General features: G+C 55.6%; 2 protein-coding genes across 3 annotated transcripts; both read left to right on the top strand.

Annotated features, from left to right (window-relative positions):
* Positions 1–373: 373 nt before the first annotated feature.
* Positions 374–4,822, top strand: LOC146768869 (olfactory receptor 51G2-like). The gene has a single exon (XM_085587708.1). It carries the CDS (start codon positions 3,844–3,846, stop codon positions 4,816–4,818), a length of 975 nt encoding a protein of 324 aa, XP_085443834.1. The 5' UTR covers positions 374–3,843; the 3' UTR covers positions 4,819–4,822.
* Positions 4,823–6,580: 1,758 nt separating this feature from the next.
* LOC146768870 (olfactory receptor 51E2-like) lies at positions 6,581–12,009 on the top strand. Of its 2 annotated transcripts, XM_085587716.1 has the most exons (3): positions 6,626–6,710; positions 8,182–8,234; positions 8,807–12,009. In XM_085587716.1, exon 3 carries the CDS (start codon positions 8,853–8,855, stop codon positions 9,801–9,803), a length of 951 nt encoding a protein of 316 aa, XP_085443842.1. In that variant the 5' UTR covers positions 6,626–6,710; positions 8,182–8,234; positions 8,807–8,852; the 3' UTR covers positions 9,804–12,009. The 2 variants fall into 2 exon arrangements, with proteins under 2 accessions (XP_085443847.1, XP_085443842.1); XM_085587721.1 differs by lacking the exon at positions 8,182–8,234 and having other exon boundaries at positions 6,581–6,710.
* Positions 12,010–17,961: the final 5,952 nt, after the last annotated feature.

Genomic DNA, 17,961 nt, shown 5'->3' on the forward strand with positions numbered 1-17,961 from the left:
GCAGCGATGCTCCCGGGGTCCCTGCTGACCTGCTGCCCTCGCTGAGCCTCGCTCAGTGCCTGGGTGGGCAGCGATGCTCCCGGGGTCCCTGCTGACCTGCTGCCCTCGCTGAGCCTCGCTCAGTGCCTGGGTGGGCAGCGATGCTCCCGGGGTCCCTGCTGACCTGCTGCCCTCGCTGAGCCTCACTTGCTGGCTGGGTAGGCAGCGATGCTCCCGGGGTCCCTGCTGACCTGCTGCCCTCGCTGAGCCTCACTTGCTGGCTGGGTAGGCAGCGATGCTCCCGGGGTCCCTGCTGACCTGCTGCCCTCGCTGAGCCTCACTTGCTGGCTGGGTAGGCAGCGATGCTCCCGGGGTCCCTGCTGACCTGCTGCCCTCGCTGAGCCTCACTCGGTGCCTGGGTGGGCAGCGATGCTCCTGGGAAAGAGCAGGCTCTCCTCTCGGGGAGAAGCAGAGGTGTGAGCCCTGCCCGCCCAGCCCCGGCCCAAGGCCCTGCGCCCACCCTCGCTGACAAGGGCGCTTCAAACACCAGCATTTGGAGTTCCTGGTGAACACCAAAGGCAGACACAGGCAGAAAGGCAGGAGGTGGCTTTAAAGGCATGAGAAGGGATGACACCGTGTCCTCCGTGAGGGTTCTGGTGCCTGGCCTCTTCTCCCAGGCAGGCTGGGCTGCTGCTGGGGAGCAGGAGCACCTCGGGCACTGGGCAGGAGACACCCTGGCCATGGCTGGACGGCTCAGCAGCCACTTCCCAGGGCTGCCACCCATCTTCAGCTTGGCATCCTCCAGGAATGGGAGCTTTGCTCCCTCCTCAGGGCTTGGCTGCACAAGAAAGGTGCAATTGCCACGCCGTGACAGGCAGCCAGGAGATCTTTTCTGCCCTGGTTTTGTGGCTCTGTGGTTCTGTGACAGACACATGCCTGCTGTAAGCTGAGCTGTGTTACCCCCACACACAGAAACGCACATAAACATACCTGCCTGGTTGTTTATGCATTTCACAGATTATATGTGTGTATATTTACACACACCCCTTACAGACACACATGGAACACAGAGGGGTAAAACGGTCTGGGGGTGGAATCTGTATCTGTAACATGTTGGGGCACATAACAAACAGAGCAGCTCAAGGGGGAGCAGAGTGAATCAATCCTGTTTCTGAGTGACTTCTGTGCTGTGGTGGGAGCTGCTGGTGTTGGACAAAGTCAGGTTTGAGGGAAAGTTTTCTTACAAGTGAGACATCTCCTAGAGACCCAGGGAGTTCTCACCAGTCCATCTGCTTGGTGCTCTAACAGTCTCTTTGTGCACCTCCATTCTCCTGGAGAGCTGTTGAATCTCAGTGTCTCTGAGAGCTCTGGATGCCTGCCAGAGGCTGTGCTCAGGGACACAGGCCTGCACACACTCAGACTTTTTAGGTTTTTAACCCAGGCCCCAGATGTGACTGAGCTGCAGGAGTCAGCAGATTGAATTCACTGCTCAGGCAGCAGAATCCTGGAATGGTCTGAGTAAAAAGGGACCTCAAAGCTCATCCAGGGCCACCCCAGCCATGGCAGGGACACCTCCCACTGTCCCAGGCTGCTCCAGCCCCAGTGTCCAACCTGGCCTTGGGCACTGCCAGGGATCCAGGGCAGCCCCAGCTGCTCTGGGCAGCTGTGCCAGGGCTGCCCACCCTCCAGGTGCTGCTGCACTGGCAGAAAGGGGCAACTCGTACCTTTGGGGAGCTCTGAGCCAGCAGCGAGGACCAGAGGTGCCCATGGGCAGTTTCCCATGGTAGCACCAGGCTGTGTGGAGCATCGGGGGATGCAGCAGCTGCCCACCCATGGCCAAGCCCCCCTGTGCTGCCCAGGCTCTCCTGAGGCAGGGCTGAGAGCTGAGATTGTCCCTTCAGCACCTGGCACGGCAGGGCTGCAGGGCAGGGTGGCTCTGATGCCATCACCTGGCTCTGCCCCACCTGGAGGAAATCAAATTATTTGGGGTTTTCCCCCATCCCATCAGTTATGTGCTGCTTTTGCCCCGGAGCAGGAAGATGTTTGTCCTTGCTAAGCTCAGGATTTATTGTCACATCAGACTCCCAAGCTGAGATCTAATGAAGAAAATCGTATTAGGACCCTAAAAAAATACGTCATGGAAGAATTGTCTGTTAATCAAAGATGAGCTGTGTTACAGCAAACCCTCTGGCTCTTATGCAGACACACTGTGGCCTGAGTTCTGTATCCTGTGGAAGGTGAAGGAAGACAGAAGTCACAAATATTCTTTTGCATTAATGACCTCTTCTTGCACATTTGCTGCTTTCCCCCACCCACCCAGCAGATCACTCTGTCACTGAGGGGCTCAGGGACCCTGCCAGCCTCTCCAGCATTGTCACAGGAAATGTAGGAAACTGGATTGTGCCAAGGCTCGGAGGTTCATTGGATAATTCATGTTGGAGAGACTTCTGAAGATCTCTGGTCCAACACCTGCCTCATGCAGGACCAGCTGGGACTTCTCATGGCTTTGCCCAGTTGGATCCTGAAAACTTCTGTGCATGGAGATATGCAGCCTCTGAGCAACCTGCTCCAATGCTTGATGGGGAAACATTTCTCATTTAATTCAGTCTCAGCCACCCTCGTGTGAACTTCCACCTGCTGCCTCCCATCCTTCTTCCATGCTCTGCTGTGAAGATCCTGGCCCAGTGTCCGTGGTACCTCCTTGGAGCAGGATCCCTTCAAGGCTTCTCTTCTCGAGGCTGAGCAAGCCTCTTTCCTGGATCTCTCATTCCACCTGTCCCACTGACATCCTGCTGAACTGGGGCAGACACTGCCGGGTCTCTGCCAAGTCCTCCCTGCCCTCTCCTCTGGATCCTGGTGTAAAACACCCCCCATATCCCCTGTGCCCCCTCCCCTCCACTCATCCCCAGGGCCTTTCCCAGGATCCTCCCAGGGCTCTGAACCTGGAGCATCTTGTGTTTGCCTTGTGCTCTGCCCTGTGCTCTGCCCTGTGCTCTGCCCTGTGCTTTGGCTGTTCTCAGGTGTCCCAGGCACCACACAGAGCCTGTGTCCGTGTGGGGTTTTCCTCATTTATTCCCCTCCACCTGGCAGTAAGATTGTGAAAAGAGCAGGCCTTGCGTGTGAGTAGCACTGAAAATCTACCTTGCCCTGGGACCCATCCTCTGAGCTGAGAGCAGGAGGGTCTGAGCAGCTGATTCTCTGCTCTGCTGCAACTCATGGAATCCCAGGCTGGTTCAGGCAGGGAGGGCTCAAAGCCCCTCCTGTTCCACATCTCCACGGGCAGGGACAGCTTCCACTGGCCCGGAGTTAAACACTCACAGGGATGGGGTAGCCACAGCTTCTCCGGGCAGCCTGTGCCAGTGCCAATGCCAACAAATTCTGCATTTGTTTCCAGGGCTGGTTTCCTAAATAAGAAATGTCAGGGTTAAACTTTCACAATTTTCACACCTTTTGATCTCCAGTTGGCATAAAAAAGCAGCCTTGGTTTAGCAGCTTGGTCGTGGTTGGGATGAGCGTGGAAAAGGCATTTGCTCAGTCCACAGAGCATCTCAAACTCTGGAATTTGGGGACAACTGTGGAATAGTGGAATGTTTTCCTTTTCATTCTAAAGCATTTCAAGTATTTCTTTTTTTTTTCTCCTCTTTTTCAACAAAAACTGTCCATCCTTTTCCTTCAGTTTAGGATTTAATGGGTGAACAGGGGTGTAGCTGCATGTGACACTGTTCCCAACAGCACAGGCATCCCTGCAGAGGCTGGTGGGGAGGTGGAGGGCTGTGCAGCTCCCCTGTTCAGGCAGAGTGCAGCTACGTGGAGCTTGTGTTGTTGGTTTGTTTTAGGTCTAGGCCATGTGAGAGCTGAGCTGGGATGGAGCATGACTCACACGCCCCGTGGGAATTCAATGGCTCCTTCCATCAGCCTTCAGCTTTCCTCATGATGGGCATCCCGGGCCTGGAAGCCCTTCACCCCTGGATCTCCATCCCCTTCTGTGCGCTCTACCTTGCTGCTCTGCTGGGGAACTGCGCCATCCTGTTCATCATCAGGAGGACCCCCAGCCTCCACGAGCCCATGTACTACTTCCTGTCCATGCTGGCAGTCACCGACCTGGGCTTGGCTCTCTGCACCCTGCCCACCACGCTGGGCCTCTTTTGGTTCGACGTGCGCAGCATTGGCTTCGACGCCTGCCTCGCTCAGATGTACTTCATCCACATCCTGTCCTTCATCGAGTCCTCCGTGCTCCTGGCCATGGCCTTCGACCGCTTCATCGCCATCTCCCACCCCCTGAGACACCCGGCCATCCTGACCAAGAGCACTGTCCTAAAGATAGGCCTGGCCATTGTGCTGAGGGGGATGGTCTCGCTGCTCCCCATCCCCTTCCTGCTCAAGAGACTGACCTACTGCGGCAAGACCGAGCTGTCCCACTCCTTCTGCTTCCATCCCGACATCATGAACCTGGCCTGTGCGGATATAAAGGTCAACGTCTTCTACGGGATGATCGTTCTCTTATCCACGGTGGGGATGGACTTCATCTTCATCGTGCTGTCCTACGTCCTCATTATCAGAACCGTGGTCAGCCTCACCACCAAGGAGGAGTGTCTGAAGGCTTTGAACACCTGTGTCTCCCACATCTGTGCTGTCCTCGTGTTCTTCATCCCCATGATCGCACTGTCCATGATCCATCGCTTTGGGAAGAACGTTCCTCCTCTCGTTAACACCTTGGTGGCCTACACCTACCTCATCATTCCCCCTGCTCTCAACCCCGTTATCTACAGCATAAAATCCACCCACATCCGGGAGGCTTTGCTCAGGGCCCTGTGCAGGAAGCGTGGGTCTGACTGGTAGTTTCCTCCACCAGTTCTGCCAGAAAGTGCTGATGGGCTGGGCTCTCTGTCAGACCTCTGGACTGGGCTCTCTGTCAGACCTCTGGACTGGGTTCTCTGTCAGACCTCTGGACTGGGCTCTCTGTCAGACCTCTGGACTAGGCTCTCTGTCAGACCTCTGGACTGGGCTCTCTGTCAGACCCTGGGACTGGTTCCTTGGTCAGAGCTCTTGGCCTGGTTTCCCAGTCAGAGCTGGTGGACTGCTCTCTTGCTGCTCCATCCATGCAGGTCACTGCCAGAGGAAATAACTGCAGATCCACTGGGATGCTGTCCCCCAGCCCAGAGCTGTGAGCTTCCATGTTATGTCCTAACATGGTGCTTTCCTCCCCTCCTGCACAGAGCATTTCTCATTAGGCCTTGTTGAGGGGCCCAGAGCACTCTCAGCCCTTGAAAATCATGCTCAGCCATCATCCAGTTGTCCGGAGTGCCGTGCCCATCCCCAGTGACAAACCAGCTGCTTGTGCACTGCTTTTGGAAGTCTTTGAGTCTTACCAGCTTGCCAAGTCTAATTAATGTCCCAGCCATTGTCCTGCATTGAATGCCACATATGTGCAGCATCTGCAATAAAATCCAGCTCTGTGATGTGAAAGGTCACAGGATTTGAGGAGGCCTTTTTTCTGTCGATATGATGCAGCAAGATTAGGCTGGAGCTGCCTGAAATCTTCAGGGTGTGCTGCAGATGAGCAGGACTGGATGAGCCAGGTGTGTCTCTGGATGGGCCTGGGGGTCTGGTGGGGCTGGAAGCTCTCTTGCAAAAAAAGAGGGGAGTTAAAAAACTTTGTAGGAATGGCTCAGCCTCCTGACACTGGGGCCCACGTGCTGCTGCCTTCCATCGGAGCTCTGCTGGTGCTGGCTGTGCCCCTCAGCGGGCTGGGAGGAGATCCCCAGGGGCATCCAGGGGTGGCAGATGCAGCACGTCCCAGCACCTCCTTGCTCTGCTGGAGGCTGGGTGTGAGCCAGGCAGGCAGAAAGTGTCATGGTTCTCCTGGCTCCCACAGACAGAATCAAATGTCCCAAAATCACAGAACAGAACCACAGAACCACCAGGGCTGGAAAAGCCCTCGCAGACCTGTGACTGATTGCCCACCTTGTCACTCACACCACAGCACCGAGAGCCACATCCAGTTGTAAATATTTCACTCCTCCAAATGGCAGAGCTGCAGTTCTGTTGGTCTCAAACCACATTTTGGCCAGTCTTGAGCACGGTGGAGAAGAGGAAGCAGCAGTCAGTGTTTACTTTGGAGGGATGAAGCAGCAAAGGCATGGGGACAGGATCCCAGCCCTGAACTGTCCTGGTTTTGCCTGACACTGAGCACTTCACCAGCCCAGATCAGACTTTCTATTCCATGCAGTAGCTGGAGAGAAAAAAATTGAGAGGAAAAAATAATGGAGCGGAAACAGCTCCATAAAAAAGCAGAAAGAGGGCAGGGAGGATTCCTGAGGGGAGGATTCCCAGGCCACTGCTTGCTCTGTGTTGTGCTCATTATCTCGCTGTGTCCCAGGGCCCCTAGCCCAGGGTGAGACACCAACAGCCCCCGGGAGCTCAGCCTGGGGAGCAGGTCCCACTGCCACTGGGGAAGGGGAGAGCTCTGCTGAAATACCTCTGATCCAAACTGGAGCTTGCAGGAAAAATTTACAGACGAGAACAGAACAAAGAGCTTTGCTGTGGAGATGCCTGGCTTGCAGCATCCTCACACGGGAGTCTGAAATTGATGATTGAGGGTTCTGAGAGGATTCTGAGTCTGCTCCCATTCTGAAAACTTCCAGAGTTCACCCCTGGATGTCCGTGTTTCCTGGCTGCAGCTGTTCTCCAAAACGGCTCCGAAACAAAAAGCCCGAGGAGCCTCTGCCACAGTAAGAAAATGGTTGTGGGGGACTTGGAGGGCAAAGTGTGGGGGATTTATCAGCACATCTGTCAGCACAGCTGGAGAGCAGAGTGGAGGGGGAATGAAGGAGGGAGAGATGAAGGTTGGAGGGGAGAGGAAGGGGAAGGGAAAGAGGGAGAGGCAGAGAAGTAGAAAGAAGGAGAAGAAAGATGGGAGAGATGGGGTTGTTTGGTCCAGAGAAGAGAAGTTCCAGGGAGAGCTCAGAGCCCTGCCAGGGCCTGGAGGGGCTCCAGGAGAGCTGCAGAGGGACTGGGGACAAGGATGGAGGGACAGGAGCCAGGGAATGGCTCCCACTGCCAGAGGGCAGGGCTGGGTGGGAGATTGGGAATTGGGAATTGTTCCCTGGCAGGGTGGGCAGGGCTGGGATGGAATTCCCAGATTCCCCTGGATCCCTGGCAGTGCCCAAGGCCAGGTTGGACACTGGGGCTGGAGCAGCCTGGGACAGTGGGAGGTGTCCCTGCCATGGCTGGGGTGGGATGGGATGAGCTTTGAGGTTCCTCCCAGCCCAAACCATTCCATGGTTCTTTGATGAGGTGGGGATTGGTCAAAGGTTGGACTCAATGATCCTGGATTTCCAACCTCAGTGATTCTGTGATTCTGTGATTTACTGCTGGGGTGCTGCTTGGGTCCCCCTAGGAAAATAAACCTGCATTGACTGGTGTTTCAAAGACACGGATCCAGTTTCCACCTCTGCAGAAATCCAGGCCCTCTCAGCACCTGCCCTGCCCACCAGCAATCCCAAATCCTGATCTGCTTATGAAAACCTGCCTACATTTTTCAGTGCCAGAGAATTAGAGAGAACTGAAGCATCAGGGGCTGTCTCAGTGCCTGTCTCACAGCCCCATTCCCTCAGGGAAATGATCAGGAGGGCAGGACTTTTCCCGTGAGACTCAGGTAATCCCGTCAGGGCTGGCAGCTGAGGTGCCTCAGGACCTGTTGGTGATTACTGATTCTCCTCGTTCGTTCCGTTTGTGTCTTAATTCACGCGCTTGGCTGACAACGCCATCCCTGGAATAGATTTTGGGCACAGTGACAGCAACAGTTCCTCCCACACTGTGTGTAAATTGGGTATAAAAAGCTACAATGTGAGTCCTACTCGTTATACATCCAAGATGGAAAAGCCCCACAGCAGGAGAACAAAGCCTGATGCTATTTTAGGCCTTCAGCACAGATGTGCAATAAAAACCCCATGTTTCGCAGCCCAACATTACTTATAAAATAACTCCATTAATAACCTGCAGAGCTTGCCATAAAGCCACTTTGCATCGTTGATTTGCACAGATTGGGCACGAAAGGAATAACCAGAAAGCTCAGGCTGAGCTTGACCTTGTGCTGCCCATCCAGGGCAGGAGGGACGGTGGGTTTATTTCAGCACAGGTACTGGCTTGGTGCCTGAAAATAGAAAGGGACCTAAAGCAAAGCCTTTTATGTATCTTCAGGCCACTATCCTTGGATCACAGCACTCCTGGAAAATCTACAGATACAGAATAAGGTGAATAATCTGATTCTTTTTTCCTGCAGATATTCTGTTTTTTCCATACATGTTTTTCATAGGATGAAAATCCAATTTGTATGTGCAAAAACATTTGAAAGCTCCATGTCTGCCTGTGCCTGTGAGCTGTTCTGGGGAGGGCTGGGTCGTGGGAGGCAGCACTGCCAGCTTCAGCCTCACTGAGCACATTTCTGACAGGCCACAGCACATATGGAAAAAATCAAGCAGCACTGAAGTATTACAGAAAGCACTAAAAATCTGCTGGGCTTTTTGTTATAATTTTTAATTTTGTCCTTTAAAGAGAAAAGCAAACAAGTTCAGCTGATGGGTTTACTATTCAAAAGGTTGATTTTATGGTGTTCTGCCTTTTAGAGAATTCAGGCAATTCCCGTTTGAACTGAAATGTCAGCATTTTGTCACTGCATATGTTGTTGCATAGAGCCATAAGGGGGTAAAAAAGCGGGAGAGGAGCTCTCTGCACCGGCGTGGCAGCTCTGAGGATGCCAGGAAAGGCCCTGAGGGATCCCAAGCCATGGGAAAGGGCTGCTAAAAAGTTTTCACTTCCCTTGCAGCAGGAAGTGCCCGGGCGTAGCATGAGCGGCCCTGGCCCTGAGGGCCATGCCCTTCTCCAACAGCTCTGAGCTCAGCCCGTCCTTCGTGCTGGCCAGCCTGCCGGGGCTGGAGGCGGCGCAGTCCTGGATGGCCATCCCGCTGTGCTCGGCCTACGCGCTGGCGGTGCTGGCCAACGGCGCCGTGCTGCTGGTGGTGCGCGCCGAGCCCAGCCTGCACGCGCCCATGTACTTCTTCCTCTGCATGCTGGCCGCCATCGACCTGGCGCTGGCCACGGCCACCGTGCCGCGCATCCTCTGCTTCTACTGGTTCGGCAGCCGGGAGATCAGCTTCGCCGCCTGCCTGCTCCAGATGTTCCTCATCCACACGCTCTCGGCCGTCGAGTCCACCGTGCTGCTGGCCATGGCCGTGGACCGCTACGTGGCCATCTGCCACCCGCTGCGGCACGCCGCCGTCCTCACCAACGGCGCCACGGCCAAGATCGGGCTGCTGGCCGTGGCCAGGGGCGTGCTCTTCTTCCTGCCGCTGCCGCTGCTCCTCCTGCCCCTGCCCTTCTGCGGCCCCCGCGTGCTGTCCCACTCCTTCTGCCTGCACCAGGACGTGATGAACCTGGCCTGCGCCAACACCACCCCCAGCGTGGTGTACGGGCTCACCGCCATCCTGCTGGTCATGGGGCTGGACGCCGTCCTCATCTGCCTCTCCTACCTGCTCATCCTTAAGGCCGTCCTGCGCCTCGCGGCCTGGAGGGAGCGGCTCAAGGTGTTCAGCACCTGCATCGCCCACATCTGCGTGGTGCTGGCCTTCTACGTGCCCCTGATCGGGCTGTCCGTGGTGCACAGGTTTGGGAAGGACCTGGCTCCGCTGGTCCACATCATCATGGGCAACATCTACATCCTGGTGCCCGCCGTGCTCAACCCTATCATCTACGGGGTGAGGACCAAGCAGATCCAGAGGAGGATCCTGAGTTTGATTCACGTCACTGACAGAGCTCCCCGGTGACCCGAGCTCGGCCGCTGCCCCCCGTCCTCACTCTGGCTCACCTTGTCCTACGCTCAGAGCCCTTGGGGCCGGACTGTCCTCTCCATGTGCTCTGAGGTGCTGCCACCAGGCAAAAGCTGATGGTAAACTCCTCCAGAGAGTGTTTGCCCTCACCAAACTCAGAGAGAAATGACTGCAATGATCGAAATCCAAGCCCAGCCTGGCAGGTTCCACAAGAAGGGAAAAGCGACTCAGCCAATTTACACAGATGTCCCAGCATTGCACCTCTTGGTTCCCGTCTCACCTCCAACAGCAGCAGAGCAGAGAAAATGCCGGGTGGTTTGGGATGATTTAGTTAATTCATTGTTTTTCATGTGGGGCACAGACACATTCCAGAAGTTTTGTCAGAAAATTTGCACGTAGCACCCTTCTTTAAGTAAAATAATTACAGGACACCCGTCCAAAGTGACATTACAGATGCAGAAATGCATATCAGAGAAAGAGCATCCCCCTCTCTGGTCTTGTTCTGATCTGCTCTGCGCTCTGTCAAAACCCCTCAACCTCCTCATAGCAGATGCTGGGTAAAAATTCAGACTCAGAGTTAGTGGTAGCAATTGTAAAAATGATTTAAATTAGTAATTGTACTCAATAAAAAGAAAACCTCTCAAGGGAAAAAAATAAGCAAGTTATAAATGTCAGTGATGACTTCAAGCTGAAGGAAGTCTCGTTTCCAAGCTGAAGGATGTTTCGTTTCCAAGCCAAAGGTGTTGCACGCTGGGAATCCCTAAAGCATCCTGTCACCAGCACCACTGACCAGTCTGACACCATCCTCTGGCACGCCTCGGGGAGACGTGCATGGACTGATGGGAACCCCTCTCAGTGTCCTCGTTATCCTGAGTTGTGGTTTCACACTCGAGGGGAAATCAGGGATGTTCCCACTGCACAGAGATCCCTCAGGGAGCGGTGCCGGAGCTGAGCTCCCGTTTGTCACCGTGGGTTTTGCTGCCCCAGGGTGGCACAAGGCCCTGCCCTAACTGTTCTTGGGGAAATGCAGCAGCACTGGTCTGATCTGCACTCCAGCAGGAGGCCCAGGTGCTCTCAAACCCCAGCGTCTCCATGAGGATCCCAGAATCCCAAATCCTGGGGCTGGCAAAGCCCTCCCAGCCCAGGGAGTCCCAGCTGGGCCCCATGCCCACCTTGTCCCCAGCCCAGAGCACTCAGTGCCACCTCCAGGGGACACCTGCAGGGATGGGCACTGCAAAGCTCCCTGGGCAGCCCCTGCCAGGGCCTGAGCACCCTTTCCATGGGGAAATTGCTGCTGCTGTCCCAGCTGAGCCTGCCCTGGCCCAGCCTGAGGCCGTTCCCTCTCCTCCTGTCCCTGTTCCTGGAGCAGAGCCCGACCCCCCGGCTGTCCCCTCCTGGCAGGAGCTGTGAGAGCCACAAGGTCCCCCTGAGCCTCCTTTGCTCCAGCTCAGCCCCTTCCCAGCTCCCTCAGGAGCTCTCCAGCCCCTTCCCAGCTCCCTCAGGAACTCTCCAGCCCCTTCCCAGCTCCCTCAGGAACTCTCCATTCCCTTCCCAGCTCACCCAGGAACTCTCCAGCCCCTTCCCAGCTCCCTCAGGAACTCTCCAGCCCCTTCCCAGCTCCCTCAGCCCCTCCTCACGGAGTGACTCTCTAGTACAGGGGCAGGTCCCAGAGCTCAGGGTCTCTTGTCTGTGACTTTAGGAGGGAGATCTCACCAAAGGCTCTGTCGTGGGCCCCCAGTGCTGCGATGTTTGGTGGAGTTTGGTGCAGTTTCTTCTCAGCTCCAATGAATGCTGAGAGTAAAATAAAACTTAATTTTTGTAGTCTGTGCTGGTCCAGCTTCACTCTTGGTATTACCTTTTCTGCTAAATTCAACTCCAATTTATTTCAAAATAAATTCTTTCATTTAGGCGAGTTACAAATGGTTCTCATCTGGGACTTCAAGGCAATTCTGTCCTCTGTCATTTTTGGCATATTCTGGTTTAATAGAGCTTAGAAGGGCAAAAAAAAAATTTGCAAAAATGAAAACAATCTGTACCTGTCTGATGTGATTTGGGAAAAGTGAATGAATTTTTCAGAGGCATTATGGGTCTAAACCCTTTTCAGGTGGCCATGGCATTGAGAAATGGCTCCTGCTCATTCCCCATATGTTCCTGTTTTTTCCTCTTGTGCCGAGAAAAAAAATAATAAAGAAAAATGAATGAACTACTCTGGAATGCTGTATTGTATTTCCTACTCATTTATTTCTCAGAGAGTTAATAGAGGCTCGGAACAGGAAGGCATGATGGATTGATTTCTCCTGGGTGCAGGTAAAAACTCACATCTTGTTCTCCAAAGTTTAGTCATGGAGTGCTGCTTTGCTGGGGAACAGAACATGCTGGAACACGGCACTTGTCTTTGCCACTTTCCTCCTGGAATGTCCAGTGCTGAGGGCCCAGGTCACCTCTCCTGCAGCAGAAGGAAAACCTCAGCCCACCCATGGGGACACCACATCTCCACCCAGAGCAGGGCCGGGCCAGAGGTGGGGCTGGTGCAGCTGAGCTGGGAAGGGTTGGGTTCACTTGGCTGAAAAGGGAAGGGTGGGGACAAGGTGAGGGATGCTTGGAGGGAGGGATGGGGGAAAGAGGAGGATGGGGGAAAGAGGAGGATGGGGGAAAGAGGAGGATGGGGGAGGTGGGAAGAGGATGGGGAGTCACAGGAGCCTGGAGCTGGCAACAGAGGCAACAAGAACACACATAGGGCTGCAGCAGATGGAGATTACTAGAAGATCTCCTGGGAGATGGCCCCCAAGTATTCTCCTCTCCTCTCCTCTCCTCTCCTCTCCTCTCCTCTCCTCTCCTCTCCTCTCCTCTCCTCTCCTCTCCTCTCCTCTCCTCTCCTCTCCTCTCCTCTCCTCTCCTCTCCTCTCCTCTCCTCTCCTCTCCTCTCCTCTCCTCTCCTCTCCTCTCCTCTCCTCTCCTCTCCTCTCCTCTCCTCTCCTCTCCTCTCCTCTCCTCTCCTCTCCTCTCCTCTCCTCTCCTCTCCTCTCCTCTCCTCTCCTCTCCTCTCCTCTCCTCTCCTCTCCTCTCCTCATTAAGGTTGGAAAAGCCCTCTAAGCACGAGTCTGACCATTAACCCAGCACTGACGGGTTCCCCACTACAGCACATCCCAAAGCACCTTATCCATGGTTTTAGAACACCTGCAGGGATGGGCACTGCAAAGCTCCCTGGGCAGCCCCTGCCAGGGCCTGAGCACCCTTTCCATGGGGAAATTGCTGCTGCTGTCCCAGCTGAGCCTGCCCTGGCCCAGCCTGAGGCCGTTCCCTCTCCTCCTGTCCCTGTTCCTGGAGCAGAGCCCGACCCCCCGGCTGTCCCCTCCTGGCAGGAGCTGTGAGAGCCACAAGGTCCCCCTGAGCCTCCTTTGCTCCAGCTCAGCCCCTTCCCAGCTCCCTCGGGAACTCTCCATTCCCTTCCCAGCTCCCTCAGGAACTCTCCAGCCCCTTCCCAGCTCCTTCAGGAACTCTCCATTCCCTTCCCAGCTCCCTCGGGAACTCTCCAGCCCCTTCCCAGCTCCCTCAGGAACTCTCCAGCCCCTTCAGCTCCCTCAGGAACTCTCCATTCCCTTCCCAGCTCCCTCAGGAACTCTCCATTCCCTTCCCAGCTCCCTCAGGAACTCTCCATTCCCTTCCCAGCTCCCTCAGGAACTCTCCATTCCCTTCCCAGCTCCCTCAGGAACTCTCCAGCCCCTTCCCAGCTCCCTCAGGAACTCTCCATTCCCTTCCCAGCTCCCTCAGGAACTCTCCAGCCCCTTCCCACCTTTGCCCACCTCTGTGCCAGAGTCTCCCAGGCTGCCTGGGGGTTGGATACAGCTCCCAGCTATGGAAGGGCTTTATTTGCTGAACATTTTGATTGCAATTGGCTTTGCCGAATATTTGGCAAAGAGGGGCTGCACTGCCTGAGCTCCACACAGCACCAAGTGAACTGAACAAACACGGTTCAGGTTCCCAAATCTGCCTTGTTACATCATCATCATCCTCCATCTGTGCCACGGGCATGGTGCTGGTGCTCCTGACTTCTCTCTCCACGCCTGGATTAAAGCTGGGGATGAAAAGCAGCCAAGAAGGAATAGATTGCTGTTGTTTGGATTGATTGTTGTTTGGAAAGGATCATTAATACATAACACAGCAGTGTTAATTGCAAACCCAGCAATTAAACCCAAATTTAACCTTGAACTGCCCAGGCAAGGGCAATGGATCTGGGGAAGGGTAGGGTGGGGATCAGGCTCTGTTCCCAGGGAACAGGGAGAGGAGGAGAGGGAACGGCCTCAGGCTGGGCCAGGGCAGGCTCAGCTGGGACAGCAGCAGCAATTTCCCCATGGAAAGGGTGCTCAGGCCCTGGCAGGGGCTGCCCAGGGAGCTTTGCAGTGCCCATCCCTGCAGGTGTCCCCTGGAGGTGGCACTGAGTGCTCTGGGCTGGGGACAAGGTGGGCATGGGGCCCAGCTGGGACTCCCTGGGCTGGGAGGGCTTTGCCAGCCCCAGGGATTTGGGATTGTGGTCTAGTGGAAGGTGTCCCTGCCCATGGCAGATGGTTGGAACTCAATCTATCAGGTTCCTTCCAACACAAGCCCTTCTATAATTCTAGGATGGCTCTTAGATCTCCTTCAGATCAAAGCATTGGAACAAACCAGGCACAGAACAGCACAATACAGCCCTGTTTGCGAGGTCACCAGCACTGAGTGGGTTAAAAGCTGCCACCTTCTCTGGCTTCTGTCTCTAATTATGCCTGAAGTAGGAAGAGATGCAGAGCTCCCTGCTGGGATTGATGTGTCAGGCACAAAAACACCTCAGGTCTCTGCAGAGCAGGGGGTCCCTGGGGCGGGTGAGTGCTCAGGGCTGGGGCAGCAGCGCTGGCCCTGCTGGAAGGGAATGGATCTGCTGGAAGGGAAGGGATCTGCTGGAAGGGAAGTGATCTGCTGGAAGGGAAGGGATCTGCTGGAAGGGAATGGATCTGCAGGAATGGATCTGCAGGAAGGGAATGGATCTGCAGGAATGGACCTGCAGGAAGGGAAGGGCTCTGCTGGAAGGGAATGGATCTGCAGGAATGGATCTGCAGGAAGGGAATGGCTCTGCAGGAATGGACCTGCATTAAGGGAAGGGCTCTGCAGGAAAGGCTCTGCTGGAAGGGCTCTGCTGGAAGGGCTCATCAGGGGTGGCCCTGGTGTGCCCGGTGCTGCTGCAGGGGTGGCCCTGGTGAGCCTCAGGTGCTTCTGCTCCACCAGGCACCCCTGAGCCAGCACCTGCTGCGAGCACAGGCTGTGGTGGCACTGGGGACACCGGGGCCACTGTCACTCGTGGCTCCTCGTGGCTCTCCTGGTGGCGGGGCTGCCCTGGTGCCTCTCTCTGTGTCCCACACCAGGATCCTGTCGAGGCTGCCGTGCAGAGAGGCACCTGCAGCACCTGCAGCCCCCACACCTGTGTCCTCCTGGCCTTTTACAGCCCTGCCCTCTTGGCAGCCAGGGCATCCCTCCCCTGCCCGCCTGTACCTGCCCGTGGCCCGCCCTGAACCCGCTGTGAGAGAAGCTCTGGGATAGGGTGTTCGTCCTCTTCCAGCACCACAAGGGACCCTGGCCCCGATGGTTCCACTTGAGCACTCAAAGGCCTTTTCCAACCTTTTTGGTTCCGTATGGGCCTCAAGCCGTGCTCATAACTTCCTGCAGCTGTGGGAGAACTCAACAAGGGATAACACTGGGACTGCTCAGGGAGGAGCCTCCCTCCCTACCTGGAGTTTAAGAGATCCATTCATGCAGAAATCACTGGGTTCTCTTCTCTGTTACCACTGTCCAGGAGGTTTCATCCATTGCCTGATGGAACTTGGCATAAAAGCATTCAATCTGGCTTCTACATCACTGGGAGTGCAGAGTTCACCCCTCACAGGAGTTAAACTCCTCACTGCTGAAATCCTCTCACAATTTAAAAAAATTCTCTCCTGACTCATTATTTTCACTGCGAGGCTGAGCAGTTCTGAAAGACCTTCCTGCAGCAGATTTCACCTTATGAAGAGCGTTCCTGCCCTGTGTGGTGGCACTGAAAAGCCCCATAAGAAGGTGCATTCACATCTCTCCTTCCTGTCTCCACAGAGGGTCTGCAAGGAAAGTTTCCTCCTGCCTGAACTCCCTTGTTGAGGTTGTTGAGGTAAGGAGACAACGGCACCTTCCCACCCTGCTTTGACACCATTCCCAGCCTATTTGGCTCCTGTGCCAGCTCCAGCTGGGGTTCACTCAGGAGCTGTTTGCATCATCCCCTCTGACACAGCAGATCAGCCAAAAAAAAGGAAGAAGATGAAGAAGAAGCATGGAACGAGCCTGGGAGCCCTTGTGGAGGAGGATGCAAAGACATTCACTGGCAGCCTGGAGGGAAGATGCTCAGGCAGCTCCCATTTGAGTTTGGATAGAGAAATACCTATTTCAATATTGGTATTTAAGGCAAAAGGACCTGGGTTTTTCTGGCTGCTTCCCCCATGTCAGCTCCAGATAAACATCAGCTCCCTGCCGTGGGGGCAGCGAGGATCACTTTCAGAGCGAGGGGTCACCAAGAGCTGGTTGCCCCCAGACCCTTTTTTCCTGTCAGGGAGAGCTGTGCACACCATTCATCCAGCCAGGGCAGAGCAGGGGTGACACAAGCTGCCCTTGGCCGCGCCAGATGTGCCACGCTGTGACCCTGGCAGCCACCTGAGACTGCTTCCTGCAGAGCAGGACCTGCACCACCTCAGGGCCAGCAACCCCTGAGGAAGGACAACCCTTGCCCTTTTCCAGCCTGGCCAGGTGGGGAAGTAGCAGTGAAATCTTCTCTTCCCAGCATGCAGAAGTGGCTCCTGGGCAGCACAGGGAGCTGCCAGAGCTCTCCCCTCCAGGAGAGGGTGATGTGGTTATTGCAGACTTCATTGGTGCTAGAAAACAGCACTCCAGTTTGTACATACAGGCACAGCCAAGTCCAAAATCTGCCACCCTGGGCTGGCAGATGTTCACAGTGCTGCTTTTTGGCGCCCACAAGCTGCTGGGTGCTTGGCAAAGCCTGGCTGCCCTGCCCGGGCTCTCAGCTGTGCTCAGCTTGGAGAAGCACAAGCTGCCTGGCACAGAGGCACTTCCCCGGGCTCTGCAGCTGCCAAGGGGGGGAAAGATCATCATGGGGCTTTTCCACAGAAAGAAGGAAAACAGAGGTGCAAATGACTTAAGATAATAATAATAATAATAATAATAATAATAATAATAATAATAATAGTGACAAAAATAGATTTAAAGTGGGGGTGAGGCTCCCTGCCAGCAGAGATGTGCTCTGCAGCACTCACGCAGAAGGGATCCAGGAATCTTCCCCCATACAGCACCGAATCCACACCCAGATCTCCGAGTGGGGGAGATCTCCAGGTGATGTCCCAGCCAGCTCCTGGTGCCTGCACAGGTCTCCTCCTCTGGGCCTGGGAAGGCCAGAGCAAGGAGCAGCGAGCTCCCAGCTCCCATGCCAGGGGTGGGGTTTGTGTGGGATATACCCTGGGGTTCCTGTGGGATGCTCCCTGGGGTGTCTGTGGGATGTTCCCTGGGGTGTCTGTGGGATGCTCCCTGGGGTGTCTGTGGGATGCTCCCTGGGGTCCCTGTGGGATGCTCCCTGGGGTGTCTGTGGGATGGTCCCTGCTGTTCCTGTGGGATGCTCCCTGGGGTCCCTGTGGAATGCTCCCTGGGGTTCCTGTGGGATGCTCCCTGGGGTGTCTGTGGGATGCTCCCTGCTGTTCCTGTGGGATGCTCCCCGGGGTGTCTGTGGGATGCTCCCTGCTGTTCCTGTGGGATGCTCCCCGGGGTGTCTGTGGGATGCTCCCTGGGGTGTCTGTGGGATGCTCCCTGGGGTTCCTGTGGGATGTTCCTGCTTTCCCCTGCTCCTCAGCCGGGGTGCCATTCTGCAGCCCCGTTGCTCCCTGGAGCAGCACGGTCAGGCAGGATCACTGTGCCAGTGGAGTGGGAGCTCTGAGCCCAGCACAGCAGGGACCCCCTCCACCCACCACCCACCCTCCCTCAGCCAGCCACGGGCTCCCGCGGCCCCACGGCGCTCTGGCTTTTGGGAGTTGGCCTTCTCCTGGCCGGGGCTGAGGACAAACCTAAAATTCCCTCTGGTGTCTCGGCCAAGCCTCAG

This window comes from Lonchura striata, chromosome 1 (assembly GCF_050655825.1).
Source record: "Lonchura striata isolate lonStrDom1 chromosome 1, ASM5065582v1, whole genome shotgun sequence".
Taxonomy (NCBI): Eukaryota; Metazoa; Chordata; class Aves; order Passeriformes; family Estrildidae; genus Lonchura; species Lonchura striata.